General features: G+C 52.6%; 8 protein-coding genes across 8 annotated transcripts; 2 read left to right on the top strand and 6 right to left on the bottom strand.

Moving 5' to 3' along the window:
* Window positions 1-1,823: 1,823 nt before the first annotated feature.
* On the top strand, window positions 1,824-3,549 carry BBK36DRAFT_1109005 (hypothetical protein; the record flags this gene model as incomplete). Its single annotated transcript, XM_024889426.1, has 3 exons — window positions 1,824-2,036; window positions 2,092-2,494; window positions 2,636-3,549. The coding sequence occupies 3 exons, from the start codon at window positions 1,824-1,826 to the stop codon at window positions 3,547-3,549; spliced, it is 1,530 nt and encodes a 509-aa protein (XP_024753485.1).
* A 283-nt stretch (window positions 3,550-3,832) lies between these two features.
* BBK36DRAFT_1173406 (hypothetical protein) lies at window positions 3,833-5,356 on the bottom strand (the record flags this gene model as incomplete). The annotated part of the gene is made up of 5 exons (XM_024895858.1): window positions 3,833-3,978; window positions 4,045-4,253; window positions 4,326-4,768; window positions 4,862-5,076; window positions 5,128-5,356. The coding sequence occupies 5 exons, from the start codon at window positions 5,354-5,356 to the stop codon at window positions 3,833-3,835; spliced, it is 1,242 nt and encodes a 413-aa protein (XP_024753484.1).
* Window positions 5,357-6,643: 1,287 nt separating this feature from the next.
* On the bottom strand, window positions 6,644-8,254 carry BBK36DRAFT_1108825 (Metallo-hydrolase/oxidoreductase; the record flags this gene model as incomplete). Its single annotated transcript, XM_024889408.1, has 3 exons — window positions 6,644-7,088; window positions 7,326-7,330; window positions 7,391-8,254. The coding sequence occupies 3 exons, from the start codon at window positions 8,252-8,254 to the stop codon at window positions 6,644-6,646; spliced, it is 1,314 nt and encodes a 437-aa protein (XP_024753483.1).
* Window positions 8,255-9,104: 850 nt separating this feature from the next.
* Window positions 9,105-10,872, bottom strand: BBK36DRAFT_1173400 (MFS general substrate transporter; the record flags this gene model as incomplete). Its single annotated transcript, XM_024895857.1, has 6 exons — window positions 9,105-9,701; window positions 9,766-10,158; window positions 10,227-10,410; window positions 10,472-10,555; window positions 10,619-10,788; window positions 10,825-10,872. 6 exons carry the CDS (start codon window positions 10,870-10,872, stop codon window positions 9,105-9,107), a joined length of 1,476 nt encoding a protein of 491 aa, XP_024753482.1.
* Window positions 10,873-11,444: 572 nt separating this feature from the next.
* On the top strand, window positions 11,445-12,649 carry BBK36DRAFT_1133894 (Phosphoenolpyruvate/pyruvate domain-containing protein). Its single transcript, XM_024892123.1, has 3 exons — window positions 11,445-11,667; window positions 11,716-12,482; window positions 12,556-12,649. The coding sequence occupies exon 2, from the start codon at window positions 11,784-11,786 to the stop codon at window positions 12,480-12,482; it is 699 nt and encodes a 232-aa protein (XP_024753481.1). The 5' UTR covers window positions 11,445-11,667; window positions 11,716-11,783; the 3' UTR covers window positions 12,556-12,649.
* On the bottom strand, window positions 12,607-14,945 carry BBK36DRAFT_1173395 (hypothetical protein; the record flags this gene model as incomplete). Its single annotated transcript, XM_024895856.1, has 6 exons — window positions 12,607-13,573; window positions 13,644-14,081; window positions 14,159-14,366; window positions 14,464-14,560; window positions 14,619-14,765; window positions 14,835-14,945. 6 exons carry the CDS (start codon window positions 14,943-14,945, stop codon window positions 12,607-12,609), a joined length of 1,968 nt encoding a protein of 655 aa, XP_024753480.1.
* A 1,982-nt stretch (window positions 14,946-16,927) lies between these two features.
* On the bottom strand, window positions 16,928-18,836 carry BBK36DRAFT_1108357 (Phosphoribosylaminoimidazole carboxylase; the record flags this gene model as incomplete). The annotated part of the gene is made up of 3 exons (XM_024889357.1): window positions 16,928-17,134; window positions 17,199-17,886; window positions 17,947-18,836. 3 exons carry the CDS (start codon window positions 18,834-18,836, stop codon window positions 16,928-16,930), a joined length of 1,785 nt encoding a protein of 594 aa, XP_024753479.1.
* A 1,501-nt stretch (window positions 18,837-20,337) lies between these two features.
* Window positions 20,338-23,239, bottom strand: BBK36DRAFT_1173390 (glycoside hydrolase family 2 protein; the record flags this gene model as incomplete). Its single annotated transcript, XM_024895855.1, has 3 exons — window positions 20,338-22,584; window positions 22,671-22,917; window positions 22,983-23,239. The coding sequence occupies 3 exons, from the start codon at window positions 23,237-23,239 to the stop codon at window positions 20,338-20,340; spliced, it is 2,751 nt and encodes a 916-aa protein (XP_024753478.1).
* Window positions 23,240-24,062: the final 823 nt, after the last annotated feature.

The following is a 24,062-nucleotide window of genomic DNA, read 5'->3' as shown; positions in this document are numbered from 1 at the left end:
GGCTCGGACCGGTTTAGCCATTGGCTGAACTGGCCCGTGGCTTGGCAGCTAGGGGACCTAATAATAATTCCAAGCGGTTGGTGTGCCGCTAGCGAACCGCATTAAAATCTGACAGCGCCGTTGCCGATCCCCGGGGGCACGTTGTTGCGCACCGAAGCGTAGGCGAGACCACGGAATACGGCACCTTGGGTGTCGCTTGCGAGCGAGAACGGGGTAGCGAGAAGGTCAATGTACTTTTTGCGCAATGCCGTGGAAAGTCGTGGTGAGACTGCGGCTAAGGGGAACGGCGGCAGAAAAGGAGAGAGTGGTGAGGTGAAGACGGGTGTGGCAGGATGAGAAGTGATTCCAACCACCTGGAAGCTAAGGTAGCGCAACAGAGCCTCACTTTCCGACTGCAGACTGAAAAGAACGCAAGGATATTGCCAAGGAAAGAAAGGGGGAATTGCGGTGATGAGTATCCAGCATGATAGTAGTCATTGATTACTGATTCTTCGCTGCGGAACAGTGACAAAACAAAGAGAGTCGATCCGACCTTGGTTGGGCGCCTGGTTAGTCAGCATTGCGTAGCAACGGGCAAAAAAAGAAAACGGGAAAAGAAGCCGTCCGGCCTGGTGAATCTCGTTTGTTTCCAGGTCGGCGATCCAGGGGTGTCTTGGGCTGGACGAACCATAGCTAACAGACGACGATAACCTCCGCAGGCTGGCCTCGTAATTTGTTAGCCTAGTAGGGCTCAGTCCACTCAGCCCCTGCCTCTGCAAGCACAGGGGGCATCACAGCCTGGCTGGTGGATACGGATTACATTTGATCACGTTGCGATCATGGGTTTCGGAGTAAAAGCAAGAATGGGTAAGCCAGGCGAGGCGAGATGCTGGGATGAACTGTAATACTGGGCGCGGGAGAGACTCTGAGGACACAAAGAGGAGAGACAACGAGAGTCTGGTGATGATCTTGACAGATACTGCATACAGAGAGATGCAGACCGGATACCCGCTGGATATATGCCAGAGATCAGCAAAGAGTACTCCGTACGTACATATGGCAGAGTTCCAGAAGAGCACAGGTCAGTACAGACGGACCATTCACGTCTCTTCTCCTCACACACACAGGGCTGACTGGTTCGAACAGGCCTGCCGACCGGGCTCCAAGAGGCAAAACACGGCTGATGTTTTGGGGTATAAGATGCAACGGCCCCAGTCTGTATTAATAGATGCCGCTGCTGAATGGCTGCCCGCCTAGCCTGATGCCCATTCTGTCGTAGGTCAGCCGCATTTTATCGAATATCAATTTGTTTTTTTATATGTACGCATTGTAAAAATCGCCTCCACCTCTCTCTTGGTTCTTGGTGATTTTTCCTCTTCGCAGCCTGATACTTGCTGATGCTGATGCTGCCCCGTTTTATAGTGGCGCCGCTCTCGTCCGGGGAATCTGACAGGCTTTTTTTCTCTGGTCTCTTCTTGGCTCCTCGCTCTGACTGACTGACCCGCTCGCTCTCTTCTTCCCTTCTCCTCCCGCTTGCCTTGGACTCTTCTCCTCTTTTAATTCTCCATTCCCTTTTCCCTTCTCTTTCTTTTGCTGTTGTTTGTGCTGTTTCTTTTCCTTTCCTTTCGCTCTGTTTCTCGAGTCATTTCGGCGGAGAGCGGACAAACGCTGAGCTAAGCCGCCGCCTCTGCTTTTGCAGCTTCAGCTTCTGCTTCTGGTATCAACATCTCTTCCTACCTAATCCACCACCTAATTCCCCCCAATTGTCCACCGCCATGACAAAGTCGTGGAGCGCCGCCCTGCTGGCGGCCAGTAGCCTGATCGGCACGGCCAGCAGCACGTCCATGTTCGCCTTCTACACGGGGACGGAGAAGGGCGTCCAGATCGGCATGCAGGACCCCGACACGGGCGACATCTGGGTCAACAACTGCAACTCCAACATCAACGGCGCGCCGCTGTTCCCAACGTCGCCTCACATTGTGCTGCCGACGAAGGAGAAGCCCAAGAAGGGGGGCAGCATTGCGGCCACGGGCTGGTGGGATTCACAGCATGTGATTGTGAGGCTTACTCAATATGATACGGGCAACATGAGCATCAGCTAACCAGCCGCAGGCCTCTGTCTTCTGGCACTCGGAAAAGGGCGACATCGTCAACGGCTACTACCAGTGCGATGGCGAGTCTGGCACTTTTGTCGAGCAGGGCGAGTACATCATCTCGCAGACGGCCAACATCCCGTCCTCGGACATCCACCCCAACACGGGACTGGCCGTCGAGCTGCTGGGAAGCACTGAGGGCTATCGCGTGTTTTACCACGACAAGGAGAGCCAGGTCCACTCCCTCTCTTACACCAACAAGATCAACTGGAACTACTACGGCACCGTGTCCCAGGATCCCACATTCGGCATGGCCTTGGCATCTGCCCATTCGTCTGACAACAACATCACTGTCGTCTTTCCCAAGAGCACCAAAGACATTGAGGTGTCTCGCCTGAACAAGGACGGCACCTACCATATCTGTAAGTGGTCTCCTTTGTCTTTTCTTTCCTTGTATCAAGTGTTTCGACGTTTCATTGGCTCGGCATGAATGTTGCAATGTTTCAACGTTTCACAACCCCCTCCATGCAGCTAATCCAGAACTGACACAAACATCCCGGTAGCCACGTTTCCCGAGACAATCGAGAACATTCCCACAAACAACACGGCGCCCTCCAAGATCGACATCAACCCCAAGGTGCCCGTCAACTTCACCCTCCCCGCCTGGAACGGCAAGCCCGGCGGCATGGGCGTCGCTATCGACAATTCCTACACTCGCACCGTCTTCTACATCGGCACCGACAAGAAGGTTCACGAAGTCGCCAACATCAACTTCCAGTGGCAGCTGATGCCGAACCAGTCCACGCACGCCTGGCCTCTCGCCGACGACGCAAACGCCGATCTGGCCGTCACCTACAATTTTGACTCGAGCGAGGCGTGGGTGTACTACGTGTCCAACAACACCCTCATCCAGGCGTACCGCGGCTCCGACGGCACCTGGAGCAACTCCTCCGTGGTGCCAACCTCGACCAGCGTCCCCGGTAGCGGCGACAGCGGTTCTGACTCCGGCTCCGACGACTCGGGCGACGACAGCGACAGCAACCCCAGCACCGGCCTCTCCACGGGAGCCAAGGCGGGCATCGGCATCGGCGTCAGCGTGGGAGCGATCGGTGTTGGACTGCTTGGCCTCCTCTTCTTCCTCCGCCGACGCCGGCAACGTGCCGCTGCCGCCGCCGCCGATGCTGACAAGGAGCAGCCCACCACCAACCTGGGTCAAAGTCAATACCACGCGCCCAGCGAGCAGGCTTTGTACATGGCTGACGGGTCGTTAGCACCGGCATACACGCCGCAAACGCCATACGACGCCCACGATGCTTCTAAGAAGGGCACGCCCGACATGACCATGAGCAGCATGCACAGCTCCGGCATGGCGTCGCCGCCGCCGCTCGTCGAGATGGAGCAGCCGCCCACGATTCACGAGCTGCCACCTACGAACTATACCTATGAGCTTCCTGCTGATAACGTGGAGCGCAGGTGACTCCTGGGGAACGGCGCTGATGGCCATCAGTAGAACGGGGTTTCTCTTATGTCTTATGTTTCTTTGTCTCATGTCATTTTATCATATACCTACCTTATGTATGTCTCTTTTGGATATCTTTTCTTTTAGAGAGGAAAACGAATTTTGAATAAGCATTAGCGATTTTGTTTGTTGAAAAAACACACAATCCACTTATAATTATATTTACACTTCTTTTCTCTCCTCCATTCACTCTATGCCGCAGAGTCAATTGACAGATATGTACATGCTTGGATTGATGTGCCTAGTTGACGGCAGCAGCAAATGCAGCGGCCTTCTGGCCTCCGAGCTCCAGATAGAAACCAGTGTCGGCGAAATCGTTGTCGTAGCCAACGAACTTTTCGTTGGTGGGGAGCTGGTTGTTCTTGAGGCAGGGCAGACTTTGGGTCCCTACACAAAGGAAAGATGTCAGACGGGATCATGAAATCAAGGCTTTCTTAAGTGGAGGAAACTCACCCTCGTTGATCTCGTCGAACATGGCATTAAACACAAACAGCGGCTTGGCGGGCAGGGACGTAACGGCGTCGGCCTGCATCGAGTAGAAGGAGCCGTTGTAACGGGGGAAGTAGTCAAAGTTGGCCGGCGTGGTGACGCCGTTGAGATGGTAGGCGGAGGTGCCGGGCCAGACCAGGGGGGCGTGGTCAATGCCGAGGGACTGGAGGGTTCTGTTGAACGAAGTTAGTTGACCACCGCTTGCCACTCGACGAGAAGTCGACCATAAAGTCAAGAACACTCACTGAGAATCCGGGATCTGCGTCGTCGTGTGGTATCCGTTCTTGTACCCTCCCTCGCTGTAGCTGCCCACGGTCCACGGGCTGATCAGGTTGGCCGCCTTGTACGCCGCCGCAAAGCCCGTGTTGGCCCTCACGTCGGTACCAAAGTTGGCCGGCACGCCGAGCCCGACATAGGCGCCGGCGTTCTTGAGCTGCGTGGCAATGTTGGCGCCGTCCGTAACGTTGATGCTGACAGTCGGGAAGCCAACGCCAAAGACCATGACGGCGGGCTTGCCGTTGTGGTGGATGTAGGCCGACGACGTGGTGTAGGGCTTGATCTTGGAGTTGTAGTCGGCCAGAATCTGGGCGGCGACGCTGCCGGTCGCCGAATTTCCGCCTGAGGCGTCGTATTCCACGATGAAGCCTCGGCCATACTTGACGGCAGCGGCTTCGACCTGGTTGAGGATCTGTGTTTGTTAGCCAAGGAGTCCTGTTGTGATGGCTGAGTCTGTTTTGCACAAGAGACTTGATTCAACCTGGACGGGGATTGTGAAACTCACTGTGATGAAAGAAGCATCGTCCAAGTGACTCAAGAATCGCTGCACAATGGCTCCGTCAATGCCATACTGCTGCATCCACTTGAAGTGCAAGTCGACAACTCCCTCGCAGGTGTTGTCATACAGCTGCACCGGCTGCCCATTGGGTGCCGTCAAGGTGGAAGCAAACAGGCAGTTGGCCGGATACTGGCTGACATCAGGCACAAATTCGAACTCAACTTTATAAACTGTCAGAAGCAATCTCCTTTATCCGGCCGTTGAGAACATACCATTTCCAGGACCGGGAGTTCCGCCGTTGGGAGACCAGTGGTTGTTGACGCCGGACGCTGGCTTGCGGAACCAGCCCTGATATCCGTACAGCCATTTGCCCTTCAGCGTCGAAGTATCAATAGCCGCTGCTCTGGAATGTTCATGATGGGCCCTCGCGTGGTTGTCATGGCTGTGTGCCGTGACAGCGGCCGCAGCAGCCAGAAGCAGTGAAGTGAAAGAAGCACGCATTGTGACAGCTGATTAGTCTATGGTCAGAAAGATTCCTAGACTTCTCGGTTCTTGTTACGGAGAGAGATCAACGGTTCCAACCTCGGCACTGGGTCTGGCAGAGGGTCTCGCTTATATTCTTCGTAACAGCAACAGCCATTCAACTTCTCTGTTTCATACACCCGCGGACGCGATGTATCCCGGTATGAGTAATCTAGAGGATCAATCTGCCGGTGAGCCAATTGTTTCGGCGCCATCGTCAGCATAGCGCGGCACCATCAATGCCAGTGAAAAGGCCCGATGAAGCCACTCGGGTATCAATCCCTGTCAACAGCAACAAAAGGGGACATATAAGTAAACACATTGTTGAGGAACCACAGATGGCTTGACACGTCCTCAGTGGATGTCGGCATTGCCGTCTGGATCGTATAGAGTACAAGGTAGGTAGTAAATACGTGTAATGAAAGTATGGGATTGAATGCTACGCTGATGGGAGCCGGATGCGTGTAACATTGCTCTTGGTGTGGTTGTCCGGATGTTCAATTGCCGGGCGGATCTGTTCCGCGCTTTTCCGTCGGATGAGCGGTTGAATGATATATATGCCCATTGCCCACCCCGGCGGGTTTACTTAGGAGTTACCATGACACCAAAGCACTAAAAGACGAAGGCCTTGAAGATTTCTTCCAACAATGAGTTTCTAAACTGCGACTTTCTGTTCAACTTACAGCAGCTTTCACCTAGGGCAAATTACTTGTGCGGTTACACGCGCCCGATGCTCCTCCTTTTCCAGTGGGCTTTTCCGCTTCGCAGTGGCGGTCAGATAATTGAGCAGTTTCTTATAGACAGAACAGTCCTAGGTTTCCATTCGAAGTGGGGATAGATCGTGTTGCATGGGCTACTAAGGCTTAGGTAGTACTACTTTAGACGTGAAACAGGGAGCTCCTCTAGAAGGATAGCCACTATTCGCTGATCAGACCATATAGTAGGACGATGGACTATCTCTAAGAATAACTCTGTAGTAAGACTCTATGCGGAAGCTACATACCTAGTCTCTGCTGTGGATATCTTAGGTGACATACCTCGGCATGTGTTGCTTCAGACTCTAGATCCGTAGGGTTTGAAGCAACGCATAGAAGGTAGCGCCTAGAATTATGTTATTTGCTATTTTCCCGATGGCTGAATGCCCTTTTAGAACTTTAAAGGCTCTTGGATTCGATGATTGTATTCTTGACCGACAATCAGCAAATACACGTGTTCACCAGTCGCTTACACCCAGTTACATGGTATATACATCCCACATAGCCACCGTTATCTATCCTCCCCAGTCTTCGAAGTGTCTGAACTTAGAATTGCAATTTCCTCTACCCATATGGCTTTTCCTTCCTCATTCAGCTCCCCCATTAGTAAAGCCTCTGCTTTTGTTATAGTGCCATCCTTGCCCGTTCCACTCGCCGTGTGTCTCTCGGCAAACATGTTACCGTCGCGTATAAAGTGATGGCACTGGATCTCCACAGACGTCCTCCTGGCGCGAATGGCCTTGACATAGGGGACAAAGTCTTTCCATGACATCCGATTCTCATTGACGGTGATGAGAGACTGTCTTGTGTAGAGATCGAGGATACGGGCTTCGAGATCGGAGTCGGGACAATTAAAAGCGGCATGGATTGCGGCAGCAAAGGTGTCTTTGTTGGTGAAGGCACTGGGAGTCGACATGATGCCTGTGAGCACAGCGGTCGTATGTGGCCGGGGTATACTGAATAAGTTTCGTGATCAACCGGTAAGAGAACTTTTCCTGTCTATACGGACTCTAGTTTCAGTCCCTGTCAGCTTACGTGCTGATCGAATCTGCACAGTGCTTGTTATCTGAGTTTCTGCATACTACGTAACATCAGGTGATACTGCTTACTCTGATAGTGATTAATGGGTAAGAAGGATCTCCCATATAAGAGTAGATTTAAGCGTATATATAGTCCAAGTCTTAGCCTCTAACACCAACTTCGAGGTTGGTGTACTACAAACATCAGCTCATGGCAGCTGCAGATCCCCCTTGGTCACCAGCTCCGAGATTCGAAGGATGTAGTTTCCAATCCTCTTTGGATACGCCTTGATAACAGCAGCCTCCAGCTCCTGCCACGTCGACGTCTGTGCATCGAGCTTCGCCCAAGTGCGAATGTACTCCTTGGTTGCCTCCAAGTTATCGAGCCCAAAGCCATCCGTAGACAATCGGTGAGAGGGAACGATGACCTTAGGATGAAGAGCGGCAATCTGGTCGACGGCGTCGATCCACTTCTGACGGAGCTCTGGTGTTGTGTTTTCGGCAAGGAACTGGTAACATCCTCCATAAACCACGTCTCCCCCAACGACGAGATCCAAAGAAGGCACGTGAAGCACCGTTGACGAGCCAGTATCACCACCAACGACCTCAACGGCACGGAACTCTTGACCGTCCCCAGTAAAGTGGTCTTTGGGGAGAACTTCTACCGTGAGGTTCGGCTTCGGGCTATCCTGCAGCTCGGGAAATGTCGGAACCCACAGACCGTCCCAGAAGGCAGGGGCAAGCTGTTCCTGCATATGCTCATAGGTGCCCTGCGTTGCGCGAATGACGGCGTCAGGGAAACGCTCCTGAATGACGCCGGCGGCAAAGAAGTGGTCGCCGTGGCCGTGAGTGATGTAGATGGTGCTCAGCTTGCGGCCCTCGATGACCTCGGCGATCCAGTCAGCCACGGGCTCGGCGCGAGATCGGACGGTGGGAGTGTCGACCAGGACGGCTTCGTTGGGGGTCGTGATGAGAGTGAATGTGGTGGGATTGAAAATGACGGGATCTGAGAAGTTTTGGCCGGCGAGGTTGGCTGGGACGGGAGAGTCCCAGTACGTGTAGGCCTGGATGTTGTGGCCTTGGGCGATAGGGGTGGGACTCATGATGGGTGTGAATTGTTTGCTTGGTGGTTGAAGGCTTGATTGAGTGATGGACTAATTGCGTCGCCGGTATCGCCTTCTTCTCGAGGCTTTTAAAGGTTTTATATGCTTGAATTGCCTTGATACACATCTCAGCTGAACAACGGAATGTTCCGTATGGTTGCCAATCGATGCTTCAAGATTAGTGATATCTGGCCGTGGTTGTAATTACGGACAACGAGCTACTACATCCACTTCTGGAAAATAGTATACTGGATCAGCGCCAGCATGCAATCTGATTATCTCTACATGAACAGCTTGTATGAGTGTGATCAGCTAACTATTGAACTGGCGTGTATACAGTGTGAGGCGACACGGGACTTTCCTCATGCTGCGATGTGGAATCATTTGGCTCGACTAAACATTATTTGTAATCAGCTTAAACAGACGTGAGGGCCGTTTCATACCAATGGCCGGTAACATGCTGCCCATACTGAATGATTTAAATGAAATAGACGGCGTGTGGTGTGACTTGATTCGTGCAACGAACCTACAAACAGGAGGCCGGAGGCGCATCAAGTACTTTGTAGCCTCCACTTGTATACTGTCGGCCCTTATTCTATTACAACTGCATCATACAACTGCATCATTGTACGTTGAAAAACCTCTCGTGAGCCAATGATTAAAGGTGAGGCTTTTTGTCTGCAAGCAGGCGTTCGAGTAGAGGCGCCGCCGTCTACCTCACAATACGCAGCCAGACTTTATACTCGCACGTGGACCTATCGGTACACTCACGTATACATGGGACAAGCTTCAAGGAACAACAAAACTTTCAAGTTTAGGCACCTTTTAGGCCTCAAATAGGTACGTAAAATTACAAAGTATACAGAGTGACCCTCTGTCCAGAGACTTCTGCCTCTCTCAGCAGCTTGACATTCTCTCTCCGGAGCAAGAACTTGAGCAACGAGGAGCACCCAATACTGATAAACGAAAACACCATCATCAAAATCATGGCGAGCGCATACCGAGGTTCATCTTGTGGGCGGAAGAAATACGGGCTCCAGATATTACCCAGCTGAGCGAGGAGATTGATGATGGCCGTCGCAGCAGCCCTCTTCTCGGGTGTCTGGTTCAGCGTACTCGCAGCCCACGAGTATACCATGGCGTTGGCAGCAAAAGCGCCGGAGCAGTAGAGGAATGATGCAAAATAGCGGGCTCCAATGTTGAGGGTAGCTGTGGAGATGATGAAGCCTACCGCTGCAACGGCCATTGGAATCGAGATGTGATAGCTTCTTTCGTTGCGGCGGTCGCTCGAGTAGGCAACTGCAAACGAGACGGCGGCGCCAAAGAGGTATGGAGGTGCCGTGAGGACGAGGGTGATGGTCTGTGAGCCGATGTGAAAGCCACTCACGATAGTGGGGAAGAAGTAGTTGAAGCCGTAGGCAGTGTGGTTCGAGCAAAGAAGAAGTACCTGAAAGCCAAAGTACGTTAGTGATCGAACAAACCATATAGATGATAAAAGGGTGGCAACTTACAAAGATCCAAGTCCTGGTGTCCTTGAGGGCCAGCCGCACGCCGTACCAAACAGAGCGGTCAGCCTCAGGCAGTGACACACGATCGAGAGCCATTCTCTTCGCAGCCAGCTCGCGTTCTTCCTTGGTGAAAAGCCACTTGCCACTTCCGGACTTGGACTCAATATAATCGGGAAGAAGGAAGAAGGCGACCATGGCCGCGAAGAAGCTGCCCGCGCCGTCGATGATGAAGAGCCACTGCCAGCCCGCGATGTTCCTGGCTCCGTCAAGGCCTGAGAAGACGCCGGCTGCAATCAAGCCTGAAAATGCGGTGGCGAGGACGAGACCGGAGTACAAAACGGCGGTGCGTAGAGCTAGTTCTTTTCTGGTGTACCAGCAGGACAAGAGATAGAAGGCCTGTCGGTAAGCACAAGACATTAGCACATTTAATACTTGTGAGGTAGCGTCAGTCAGATGCTACTCACGCCTGGGAAGAAAGGAGCTTCCACGATTCCGAGGAAGAAACGGACAACAACCAGGTCCGCATAACTTGTTGCGGCTGCTGTAGCGGCGGACACGCATGACCAGATGGCGACACAGGCAGGCAAGTAGATACTCGGCCTGATGCGAGTGATGAGCATGTTGGACGGGAGCTGGGCAAGCATATATCTATGTCTTTTAGTTAGACAATGACAAAGTAATAACTATGTCAAGTAAGGTACGGACGGACCCAACGTTCAGGATGGACACAGCAGTATTGAAATCGTCGCCGGTTAATCCGAGGTCTTTCTCAAAGGAGTTGAGCCGGGCTTGACTAGGAATCCATGTTAGCATATATAGTAGAGCAGTGCTGTGTGCTGTGGAGTAAGGGACATACGAGATGTTGTTTCGATCGAGGTAGTTGAACAAGTATAAGATCCAGACCACTGGCAGCAGGGTCATGTCCAGTTTACGGACCAGTCTCTTTTCTCGGGCTCGCCATTCTGGTGTTTCGAGGAGCTCCTCCTGAGCAAGCCTGCCCTTCTCCGTGCTAATATCAGGCAGCGTCTCCAAATGCTCGTGACCGGATGCATCCTCCTTCACCGGAGTAGCAGGAGTCAGGTCACCCTTGGAGACTGTGTCTGAGCTCATGATGGAGTCTCTAGAAGGAGCAGGTTGGGTGGTATGTGATCAAAGTAGTTGCACCGGCAGCTTGAGCGGTAGCTGCGAGAGGAGGCTGGAACCAAGAGAGAGAACCATCAGGATCAAGCTTGAAACAATCGATGCATCGTGATGATTATATACTTCTCCGTCTTACAGGGACAAGGTGAAGAGCAACAGGGCAAGGTCCAAACCCGGACCGGCAGACGATTGACGCGGGGACCCCAGACATTTACCCCGGCCATTAAACTTTATTCGGCCCTAGAATAGAAGAAAACCTGGGGTCTAGCGCGAGGGTGACGAAATAGGGGGGGCAAACCGTGGTCTGGCGCTCACCGAAAGAAACGCCGATCGGACATGGCAAGCTCGCCGATCGGAGAGGCAAACGCCGGTTCGGCTCTCCGCCCGGCGAGCGATCGTCTCCTCAAGGATGAAGATAGTCTGACGATCACTCTGACTCTGGAGATATATAAATCTGTTTTATCTACGATTCTCGGAGATTGATTCAACAAAATCAGCAGCAAGTCTAACAAAGACCTCTCGGATCCTCTTTGTTTCAACCACCTCGCCTTCGCCAACTACGCCAAAGATGACTTACACAAACGGAAGTGCAAACGGGCACAATGGACATGCCGGCGCGCCCACACCCGCTGCAACCCGGCTCCGCAAGATGCTCACGGAAACCGATGAATTGATTGTCATGCCCGGCGTCTACGATGGCTTCAGCGCGAGAATTGCGTTGGAAGTTGGATTCGATGGTCTCTACATGGTAAGCACCTGCTATGATGAAGATACCTAGTTTGCATTCGATTTCACGACGTTAATGCGGCGCGTAGACTGGCGCCGGAACATGTGCTTCCAAGCTTGGCCAGCCAGACCTGGGCTTTGCCTCCCTCAACGACATGAGAGAGCATGCCGAAATGATTGCCAACCTGGACCCCCGCGTCCCTCTCATTGCTGACGCTGACACGGGCTACGGCGGGCCCAACATGGTTGCTCGCACGGTGGCGCAGTACCATCGCAGTGGTGTCGCCGGTCTGCACATTGAGGACCAGATCCAGACCAAGCGCTGCGGCCACCTTGGGGGCAAAGAAGTTGTCAGCGTTGACGTCTTTCGGCAGCGCATCAGTGCTGCTGCTGCCGCCCGCGAGAGGCTGGCGTCTGACATTGTCATCATTGCCCGGACGGATGCCCTGCAGACAGATGGCTTCGACGAGGCCATCCGTAGGCTCAAGGCTGCCGTCGCTGCTGGTGCTGATGTCGCATTCCTTGAGGGCGTGACCACCAAGGAAGAGGCCCGAGAGGTGTGCCGATCGCTCGCACCGACCCCGGTTCTCTTGAACATGGTCGAGAATGGAGCTACACCATCCTGGACCGTGGCTGAAGCTAAGGAGCTGGGCTTCAGAATCATCATTTATCCCTTTGCAGCTCTCGCCCCCGCATATGAAGCCATTCGCAGCACATACTTGCGGATCAAGGAGACTGGTGTCACAGGCATTGACCCGACTTTTACCCCCAAGAAGCTGTTCACGGTCGTAGGCTTGAAGGAAGCGACTGCGGTGGATGTGGCAGCCGGAGGGCAGCTGTACGAAAAGGTGTAATATAATAATCGCATCCATAGATGAGGTCATGATGAAAATAGAAGCGAGTACGATGATATTGGTGCATCAGAGTAATCATCCTGGCCATCCCATATTGAAGCCGTCTGCAAGGCTACTCAAATGATCAAACATCATGGCATCTTGCATATCTTCGGAACTGAACAGCGCCTGTGCATTCGGCGTCAGTGAAACTGGGTGCAAATTCGCAGTCATCAATCCACTTATCTTGTGTTTCTTCGGAGCCTTCAATGCGATCGTCACCATTCGATTGAAAGTGTCGCCGCCATTCCCAAAGCGAGTCGTACACAATGCTCATGCTAAGGCGGTTTCGAACACGCAAGCGTAAGTCGTCGATGGAGTCTCCGCTGATGACTCGAGGATCCGGTAGACTGCAGAAGAAGCCAATGACGTCGCTGAGACGGCCGGGAAGATCGTTGTTCGCAACCGACATCTTTCGAAGTGATGATATGGCAGCATCAAGCAGTCTTTTGCCCGCTTCCACATCCAGAAGCTTTTCGAAGTACCCATTCATCATCACCTTGAGAATGATGAAAGCCGCAGAGACAAACACTTGGTAGCAGAAGAATGGGCAGTAGTGAAAGAATCCGCTTTCCTGATTGTCCATCTCGAGACACTGCTCGATGAGTGAATAGGCGGTTTGGTATAATACCACGATGCGATCGGAGTATCCATCGACGCTAGACTCGTCGAAGAGGTAGAATGAGTGGAGGTGAAGGCGGGCGGCGGCGAGATAATAACGAGTTATGGCTATGACTGTCATTAGCAAATGATTAGTTGGCTTAAGAGGGGCAGATCCATCATTACGCGTCATATTGATCGCCTCACGCTCCAAGTCGACAAGGGACGCGTTGAGAAGTCGGTACAGCGACAGCCGCTCACGAGATGACATGAATCCGGCAGGATCGAGAGCGTTGGATGTCAGCGCTTGAGACACTCGGTATCTGAATTGCTCGATGCGAAGATGCCATCTCAGAGAAATATCGTGAGGCGATGACATGGACTCGGGTGCAACCGTCAGGGACCAGTCGTGCATTTGTATTGTGGCTGGCAGACCGCATCCAACACTTACACTATGGAAGAGTGTTTAAAATTTGTGAAGCTTGACAATAAAACGAGGTTCGACGCATTTGTGCCACTTACCTCTGCGCAACAATATTGCAAGCTTCCCAGGTCTTGACCCATTCCGAGTACTCGTACACGCTGAGATGTAGGGGAACCTTGACAAAATCCTCTGCGCTGAGCGCGCGGTGCAGCCCCATTTGCGTTCCAAGCTGCACCATCATGCCCGCCAGCATATACGTTGGATCTGCGGTGCTGCTGCTCGTCGGAAAAGGCCAGGTACAGAGGATGACCAGACTCTGTACTACTCGGAGCGAATATGGAATCGAGCGGAGGGTTTTCCACAGAAGGTCGGTAACACTCCTCGCGAGCTTAGCCAGCAGCGTAGGATGGCTCTGCAGCCTCCGGGCGGCGACGGCAATTATGGACCAAAAAAGGAGCTCGGATGATTCGTAGTACTCGTGAAGCGAGGTGCTTGGATCCAGAAACGGTAGATATGGGTGGTAGTGAAGTATGTAACTGCATGCACGGCGGTTAGTTTGTTCCATCTCGAGAAGATGCTGGCCTTTTTTTTTTTTTCTCCTCACATGAGATACAGCTCGTCAATCTCTTCGACGGAGAGTTCAACGTTGCCTAGTTTTCTGGCCCTTGGAATAGTTATGATTGATCTCCGAGGCTCTGGCGGTTGATCAATGACAGGTTGTGTGGTAAGACCCGGAACGCGAGAGCTTTCTTTTGGGTCTGGTGATGGCCCAGACGCGCCGGATACCGATGACACGGCTACCTCGCTGACGCGCGTCTCAGCTGAAAAGCATCAAATAGATGTGTATGTTAGCTTTTTATATCGTCAAGCAAGCAGAAAACAGTAATTTCTCCTGTACAAAGGGCTAAATGTACTTACAAGGAGCTGCTGGGGTTGGAATTGGCCATTCGAGCGCAGCATTGTTAGCTTCGCGAGTGGCTAGTTGTCGTCTAAGCTCCCTGACTTCATTCTCTAGCTCAAAGGACTTTCTAGAAAATGAACGAGTTGCATGTTAGATAGCCCATTTTTCTCACAGAATGGAACGTTGTGTCATCTTGAGATGCTTGCCTCCTCTTCCGTGTTCTGCGGAAATCGGTGTCTACTTTGCATGAGAGACTGAGTCTCTGGCACCGAGAGCACGTACTGGGAGCGCCGTCACTGGCAACCAAGTCGCATCGAAGCTGCCAAAGGTGTCAACTCAGTGATACATGGAATAAACAGGTGAAGAAGTTGAGAGTAATTCATCATACTTTTTGCTGCTTGCACTCGTTGCAGGCTCTCCGACGCGGCTGCTTGGTTGGCTCGCCGTTTCGTGGCTCAGCTTGGACTGTGGGAACGGTGGGCGTGACTTGCAAAGACATGTCTAGCAGACATTTGGCAGCCCGACTCGGCACACGCCCTTGCCGAAATTGCTTTTTTCTAGAACAACTCGAGAGACTTATTGAGAGCTTTCGCTTTTTGGTGATTTAATAGAGGACAATAAGCTGATGCTTGGGTTCGGGCAGGCGGACAGATGGCTCGAGACCGGTGTACGACACGTGACCCCACATTGTCTCTGCACTCTCGCGGCGATTCTATTCGCTACCCTGTATTAATTGGTCATTTTGTTTTTGACGGTCATTTCTCATGGTAAGTGAGATTGTATTCTGATTTTAAGTGTATGAAGCGCCTGTGAAGTATTGAATGATCATTCTAGAGAAGGAAAGCATTTAGATAACGCTATGTAGAAATTGCTGAGTTTTGATGCTCTTGACCAGAAAGCTCAATGAGTCAAGTAAAATCTGAGAACTGGTCAATTCAAAAATTTACACAAGAAAAGCTTGGGGACTCCAGCACGTTAAAGCGAAGATTGTGACTTGTAAGGAAGTGTAAGTCCTTGCGCGGTATTTTATAGGGCTATTTCCAGGTCTTTTGTACAAGAAGATGCCAGTCAAGTGGGAGGCAAAGAGGACACCACAATCGATATCATGTTTTAGACTGGTGGCGAAGAAGGAGACGACTTCATCATCACGAAACAGAAGTTCTTCACCAGATTGAAGCAATAAACGTCACTTGCAATTTGGAAGAGTCGTCCATATTCCCAGGCACGAACCCATAATCTTTCAGCCCAATCCTCACTGCAAAGAAGCAGGAATGAATAAGAACGTCTTGTTGTATTTATATATCCAGTTGCTTTACTATAGTATCCAAGCAGAAACAGAAGATGTGTATCCTCCATTGCCCGAGAAATGAAGCTCTATCACTTTGAACCATGCGGAGAGAGTCCCGTCAACGCCTCAGCAATACAGAAGTGTACTGCTGGGGCGGACGTCGGCGCGATGGTTCTCATAGGAGCTTTCTTCTGAAGCATCGCGCTTACTCGTCGTCGCTGTCCGCCTTGCACTGCTCTGGGCCTTAGTATTACTGAAGAAACATGCGAGTGGATAAATACAATTGGGGAGATGTTCTATGACTTACCCAAAGGTACGAGGCGTTGCAGCTGCTCACGCAGTAGATGTAGCCGAGTCCGGTGGGCCTGCACTTTTCGACGCAGTCGTCCCGCGACGACTTGCAGTCGCCATCATCTCTGGCAGCGAGGGCCTCGACTTCTTCGGCGGCGCGGGCGTCGATGGCCGGGAGCGAAGGAAGGGCCGCAGCCAGGGGGAGGAGCACGAGGAGGGTAGACAGTTGCATCTTGAAGGTTTGAAGTGGTTGTTGTTGGATTGAAGTGGTTGTTGTAGTTGTTGTAGGATTGGTGTTGTCGTTGTTGAGAGTGAAGAAGTTCGAGATGAGAGCAGGAAGAGGGCATGGCTTTATAGGCGAATGGAACAGGTGTCGACGCAAATGGAGATGAGTCGATGTCAATGGAGCGTGCGCTTTGCGTCAGTCGAGAGTGTTTACTTGACGATAGAAACCGGAGTCTATCGTCGTTCTAGATGGGGAGAGATAGTGGAGGGATTGTACGGTGGTTTGAGCGTTTGCGGAGTAAGAATGTTAAGTGGAGGCGTCATTATTCTCAACAAGTCTATAGACAGTGCTCTGCTATTGTTTGTATAGGGTCTTGTTCCGCTCAGACCATTTGGTGGTATATGTAGCTTATAGTGCGAAAGTCGTTATCGCCGCACGTACAGTCTGGGGATGAGGGTCTGCGACCACTTTAATACAGTTGCGTCACTTAGCACAACCCGGGGTCTTGATCGTCGCAGTGATAGGCTCATCGGATGTTGCTGGTCAGTTGATAGTTCCTACCGGCGAAGCCTCCAGGTCCGATATCGTCCGATGAGCGCATGAACTGGGTCTGGCATATACAAAATAGTCGTTCACGGGCAGCTTAGGATATCGCAGTTGAGCCAAATGGCTCAGATCAAGCCTTCTTCATTTGCGCAAGGTAGGCCTCGACGTTCATTTCTCGCAGTCGGTTCGCCTTCTCCTCCACCTGCTTCTCGTTGTCGAGCTGATACGCCTTCATCTTGTTGTGAAACTCGGGAATAAAAGCACCCAGGCACCGAATTGCGAGGAGCGCTGCATTGGTCGAGTTGTTGATGCCAACCGTCGCTGTGGGGACACCTCGCTAGTTGCTCGTCAGCATCAATTTGCGGGGAGGGAAATGGAGCGATAGAGTCCGTTGTACTTACCGGCATCTGAACAATCGAGTAAAGAGAGTCAACGCCATCAAGATGCGTGGCCTTGACAGGAACACCAATGACAGGCAACGGCGTATAGGCTGACACCATTCCAGGCAAGTGGGCTGCTCCTCCGGCTGCGGCGATGATGACCTTGATGCCGCGAGCAGCGGCTTTCGTAGCGACGTCAGCCATCTTGGCCGGCGTGCGATGAGCCGATGTGATGTCAACTTCCCAGGGCACGCCAAACTGGTTAAGGATATCAATGCCAGCCTTGAGCACTGGGAGGTCAGAGTCTGAGCCCATCGTAACCAGGACCAGAGGTGCTTGTGCGGGCTTGGACACTGCCTGGTCTGGCCGCAGGGCCTTGGTGCGTGATTGCAGCCTCTCTTGTCTCATTTCGCTGGCCATGTCCACCAACGGCTTCGCAAACTCTTCGAGTTCCGTTATGCTAGCGACTAGGCCAGTAACGGTAATGTGTCCAATCTTTCGACTAGGCTTGGACTCCTTGCCGTAGAGGTGCACGTAAACAGCCATCTTGTTTCCGTACATGGACTTGGCTTTCTCGACAAGTGGAAGGTGAGAGTCGGGATTGGCGCCGCCGAGAATGTTGATCATGATACTCGAAGCAACGTACGGCTCAATTTTCGGCGGGAGGGTCTCGTCGAGGATCGAGGTGAGCTGTGCCTTGTATTGTGACCTAGGGAGACCCCATGGGTTAGAACAATGAGAGAGAACGAACCAACAGAAAATAGCTTACATGTATGGCACTGCCTCGATAAACAGGTGCCCGGAGTTGTGCGGTCGAGGTGCAATCTCATTGACAAGAATCTGGCTGTCCTGGGTGACAAACATCTCAACGGCAAAAATGCCTCTCCCCCACAGCTTATCGACGACGTCGCTAGCGACCTGCTGTGCTCGCTCGCAGGCAGAAGCCGGAGTCGTCCGAGGGGGGAGGTAGACTCGGGAGCAGATGTTGTCTTCATGTACCGTCTCGACCGCGGGATACGGCAGCAGACGTTTGGTCCGGCCCTCGTCGTCCTCCGTGCGAATCACGAGGACAGACAGCTCGCATTGGAACGGGACGAACTTCTCAGCATAGCAGCTGAACTTGCCAAACTCGGCGACAGCATGTTCCAGGTCAGCGTCGCCAGAGATCTTCATATTTCCTCGGCCATCGTAGGAGTCCTTCCTGGCCTTGAGCATCCAGGGATAGCCAAACTTGGCAGACACGGCCTTGAGAGACGCGAGCATGGCATCGCCGGATCCCTCAATGGCCACAGACTCCGCGACGGGGATTCCTTTGCTGGCCAAGTAGGCCTTTTGCTCGTATTTGTCCTGGATCAGCCGAATCGTCTTCCAAGACGGGCAAACGGCGACCTTTGTAGTCGTCGCGATCTCTTCTAGCACCGTCGTGTCCACGTGCTCCGTCTCGACGCTGAGGACGCTGCAGTGAGAGGCCAGCTCCTTGATCTTCTCCGCGTCCTTGTACGAGCCATTGATGTTGCGGCTGTTGTGGTTGACCTGCTTCGCGGGCGCATTTTCGGCGTCGAGGATGGCGATTTCGACGTCGAGAGGAGCAGCGGCCTGGCACAGCATTCGGCCCAGCTGGCCGCCTCCCAGAAGGCCGATGACGGGTTTCGGGCTCATTCTGAGTGTCGAGAAAAGCCTTGATCTGTGTGATTCGGCTTCGTTTGCTCGGGTGAGCGACAGCTCGATGGCTTTCGCAGGGATACGTCGAGGTCGTCGGAGGAAAAAAGAGCAGCAATCAAGAGTTGAAAGTTTTTAATGTCCTAACAAGATAGCACGGAAATGCCTAGCAGATTGGTTACCCCACCATTTCTCGCGCCCCACCTCACCACTCTGTATGTGACTCGCAAGGTCCCAAATTACCAGCATACATATCTTCATGAGAACAGTTTCAAGTGAGGACATATAAGGCTCAATATGATCGCTTCATGTACGCGACTCGAATCACAAGGCGTAGAATGGAAAGGAAACGGCGGACTGCAGCAGCAAAAGTATTTTGTACAGAGTCCGATATACCCAAGAGTTATCGTTATCGGCTATCGATAACGCGCATCGATTGCCCCGCGAATTATGCGGGCGCTCATCTTATCTGTCGATCAAACACGATCAGAGACCACGACTCGTGCAACAACTCGATGTTCTTGTGTCATGACGTCATACACAACATTGCAGATGCGCTTCGTCTCGTCTGCCGGTTAACCTATACTCACCAATCTCTCAACCACGTCTATTCTGCGGATGTATAATTCATTTATTTGATCACGTACTTGGTATTTTTATCAAGACCCTCTTGTTGGGTCAATGCACGACACTAATGAGCTTCGTTGCGCAGTCCCTGTGATGATTTTGATCTCTCTTGATCGAATCCGATGGACGAAGCGGATGTTTGGTATTTCATGTCGTTGACCCTGATTACCTGAAAAGGGGCGTTTGGACCCCTCCCGGTGCAGTGTATGCAGCCGAGATGAAGATACCGTCTGTAAGATGGAACCACCTTGAGACAGGTGCGGTAATTGTTCACGTTTGAATGTTCCCACGCAGCTTTTGTGGTGGTGATATCTGAACACATGCTGCTTACATAAACAGCTAAATCACCACATCTGCCTTCCTGTTCCTTCCCGCACAACAGCTTCCCCTCTCTGCCTCATCCTCATGCGCAGCTGGTCGAGGATTTTTCTTCATCTGTTATTATTACATATCCTTCTGTAAAGGCTTTTAAACAGTCGGAAAAGAACGCGGTTGTCTTGTCAATGTGAACATTTAGTTTCTTCCACCTCACCACTTCCCATTTGCTGTCGCCTATCTCCTCTACCCGGCATTATGTGACCAGAAGACGGAATTGGCCAGAGGAGCATTGCTAAAACGGTACGTTGGACAGCTCGTGCCATGATACGCCAAACAGAGAGGTTGCAGCTAACGTGTGCGCTATATCCAGAAATCCGAGGCTCACGATGGCTTCGCACAGTCTTTGCAATGTCGAGCGGGCTACGCTGTACACAAACCGAGATCCAACCCGAGCCTACGAGGCGGCATTCGCGAGTCACGACCAACTGCAAAACTTGGCGAAAAGCAAGTCAACAGACATTTGCTTTATAATCTAGACAACTATATACCATCTGAACTACTTGTCAACGTTGTCATAGATGGATCGCAACACGACGTCGTTGATCCACGCGCCACTGGACCAGTCGTCCCACACTGTAAAGGTAATAGTACGGCTCTCGCCCTTGTTGAGCCAGAAGCCGTTCTGGTCAAAGTATCCCCTCACGGTGGAGGGGTAGTCAACCCAGACCCATGCCGCAACACCTTTGGTGGCGGTGATTTTGAACTGGGCAGTCTTTCCACGAAGCGACTTGGTCATGACCAGGCCCGGATCGGCAATGCTGCTCAATCGGAGGCTCTGAGGGTGGAAGAACTTGGAGTGAGTATATTCACCGGCCTTGATGGAGATGGAGAGCAGCGCATTGGACGAGGGGTTCTTGCAGGCGAAGAAGGTCGACAGGGCGGGATACGTAACTAGCCGAGTGGCATTGATGGGCTGCACGTCAAAGTTGACCTCGAATGATCCATCGCGAGCAGGGTTGACATGGACGGGAGGATCAACATCCAATGCATTGCCCTCCCAGTCAACCCACTGGAAGGTGGCAGTTCCAGAAACCTTTTCCCACAGATCAGAAACAACCCAGACCTCCAAGACATCGGTGGCCTCGTCGTAAAAGGGCCAGACAATGACGGGGTTGAAGATGTCCTTGGCGGCATAGTATGCCACCTTTTGGCGCAAGCTGTGTTCGGTGCTGGACCAGGTCGGGCCAACCCAGATGTCGTTGAATTGCCAGTACAGAGAGCCCATCTGTCTGTTGGGGAGCCCCGATCCACGTCGGTAAAAGGCGATCTGGGCCTGGTAGTAATCGGCCTGGAACACCTGCGAGGTCCACGTCCAGGCAGTGAAGTTGGCCACGGGATCCGGCAGCTGAGGGAGCGGGTACCACAGCTTGATGCTGTCGGTAAACTGGTTGATGCCGTTCGCGGAGGATGAGAAAAAGTCGCTGCCGCCGCTGAGGTGACGGTTGTGATGGCGGACATATGACGAGTCGAAGTTGAACTCGCTTTCGGGGATCGCATCTCTCCAGGAGTAGACAGACGGCATGGAAGGGAAGCCAAACTCATCGGCGAAACGACCAACGGGGTAGCCGCTGTACTGGAAAGCAATGCTGCCGTCATAGTTGTAGAAGTCGGTGTCAGCATAGATTGCATCGGGGCTCTCCATGTAATCGTATCGCGAGGTCTGGGGACTGACGGAGTTAAAGTCGAGCGAAGTATATCCGTGGTAGGTGGAAGAGGGGATATAGCTGATGGAGTGGGTGTTGGCGTACACACACTTGGCGAGATGCTGCTGGAAGATGGTCTCATAGTCCTCCAGCTGAGTGTTGTTTCGCGGGTTGAGCCACCAGCCATAGATGAGGTACTCGAGCTCGTTGCCTCCGGCCCACAGAGCTAGACTGGGATGGTGATTCACACGGCGGGTGTTGTAGTATGCTTCGGCCTCATACTCGGCAAGGAAGTCGGGCGTGGCAGGGAAGTATGCGACAGAGAACTGGAACTCGGACCAGAGCAGCAGACCCATCTTGTCGGCCAGGTCATACGCCCAGTCGGGGAGATAGGCTCCGGAGGCCCAGATTCGCATCATGTTGAAATGGGAGTTGACGGCCAACTCGAATGTCTCCTTGATCTTCGTTTGGTTGACACGGGGCCAGAAGACGTCGGGAGGGACAAAGTTGGAGCCCTTGGCGTACATCTCGTGGCCGTTGATCTCGAACTTCCAGCTGGCTCCGGGAGCGACGCCCTTGGCCTTGTCTGCATCAGTGATGGCGTTGAGGTTGAGGACGATGGTTCGGAAGCCAACACGCTTGGTCACGGTGGCATGCTTGGGAACTCCGGCGCTGATGAGAGACAGCGTCGCGGTGTACAGTGTCTGCTCGCCGTAGCCAGAAGGCCACCACAGGTCGACCTTGGTGTTGATGGAGGTGCTGCCGGTGATGGTCCCGTTATTTTGGGTGATGCCGACCAGATTGGCCTCTTTGAGCGTGTGGCCCTTGCTGTCGACAATCTTGACGTGAAACTGGGAGCCCTTGGGCAGTGTACCGATGTAGTCGATGCTGGCGTTGAAGACCCAAGGCTTGGACTGATCGGGCGACAGGTTGGGCATCTGACCCTGGCGATAGATGTCGATGGCCGTGTTGGTGATGTAGACGGGATCCGTCTTGGCCTTCTGCACGATGTACGCCGGGCGCCACGGACCGGCTGGGGCAAACTGCGGGCCCCAATCCCAACCGAAGTCGCTCTCCTGCTTTCGCATGTAGACTCGGCCCTGGAACTCCTGTCCGTTGTAACCGTTGGCAGAGTTGACAGTGGCTGGGCATCGGCAGCTCGTTAGCGGAACGACTCATACCTCACAGGCGTGGAGAGCAACATACACAGATCGCTGCGCTGGGAAATGTCGAGCACGATCTTGCTCGCAGAGCCAAAGTTTAAGCTGAGAACGGGGTCGCCCTCGCATTTTGGCAGGATGTCAGAGACATCAAAGGTGTATTTGCGGAACTGGTTCTTGGTGTCGCCAACTTTCTGGCCGCAGAGCTTGATCTCGCAAAAGGTATCGAGACCTTCAAAGACGAGCCATGAAGTCAACCCGTTGCCAGATTTGCTGATGCACTTCTCGTCAGCTTCAAAGCTCAGGTCCGCCGCCCAACCGCAGCCACAGCCACTTACAGTCCCTTGATAGGCCCGGACGTGTATGTCCAGTTCATTCGCTGAACCCAAAATTGATTCCACTCGTTGAAGCCATATATGGGATCGTCAATGACGCCGGCAGCCAGCAAGTCAATGTGGGCATACGAGGGAAGCTTGCCCGGGACGGTGGCGTTGACACCGTTGCTGACCGTCCATGAAACATCGCTGAGGTTGAATATGCTCTGCGCGGTGACGCAGCTCGCCACGAGCGAGAGCGCTGCTAAGAACCGGCCCATTAGCCAAATGTCTTGAAACTGGACTGTTTCACCGAGAGAGGTTGTCCACTTGCAATGGGACTGGGGCTGCAATTATGATACTCCAATAATGACAGCGAAGCGAGCTGTTGAGTCTATATACACAGCGAAAACAACTCCCAGGCGGATAAACGACAATCACACAGGAAACAGTTTCCGTCATGTAACAGCAAACAACGTACCGCCAACATACTGCCAACATGCCTCACGCCAACATGCCTCGGGGCATCATTTCTTCTTTCTCTCTCGCTTCGCCTCAGCTGCCAGCTTGGCACAGTGCAGTTTCCGTATGAGTAAACAAGAATCGACAACAGACTGAGAGATGACTTGAGACCCAAAGCTGGGGAACCACATCTCGTCTCGGTGCTTTCCTGAAACCGATTTTCTCTCCGCCTTGAGGGTGTCCCAATTTCAATCCCTGCTCAGGCAACCGGGCCAATAGCAGATGACCAAGATGAAGAGAGTTGACGGTGTTGGTATAAGCATACATGCACTACCCCCCACCTACACACTTTATCATTATGGTTATATTGACGAAATCTGCGAAACGAAGAAGAACGAAGCTCGGTTTTATCCACCAGACGCTATGGAGTACTCTTGTGTACAATTTCGGCTAGAGTCACCGGCCTCGCTTTTCCATGGTAAATATCCGTCTTTCTTCATCGCCTTGAGCTTTTCCGAAATGATGAGTCCACTTTTTATGGGCTTTCCCCAGACCAACTTGGTGCTCAAGTGCTTTGTGAGCTTTCGTGGGGAAAAGCTCGTGTGGAGAGAGTGACAGGCCACCTAGAGAGTTCTCGGCTAG

The sequence above is a fragment of the Trichoderma citrinoviride genome, assembly GCF_003025115.1.
Source record: "Trichoderma citrinoviride strain TUCIM 6016 unplaced genomic scaffold BBK36scaffold_1, whole genome shotgun sequence".
In the NCBI taxonomy this organism is placed as follows: Eukaryota; Fungi; Ascomycota; class Sordariomycetes; order Hypocreales; family Hypocreaceae; genus Trichoderma; species Trichoderma citrinoviride.
This window is presented reverse-complemented; position numbering and strand designations above follow the sequence as displayed.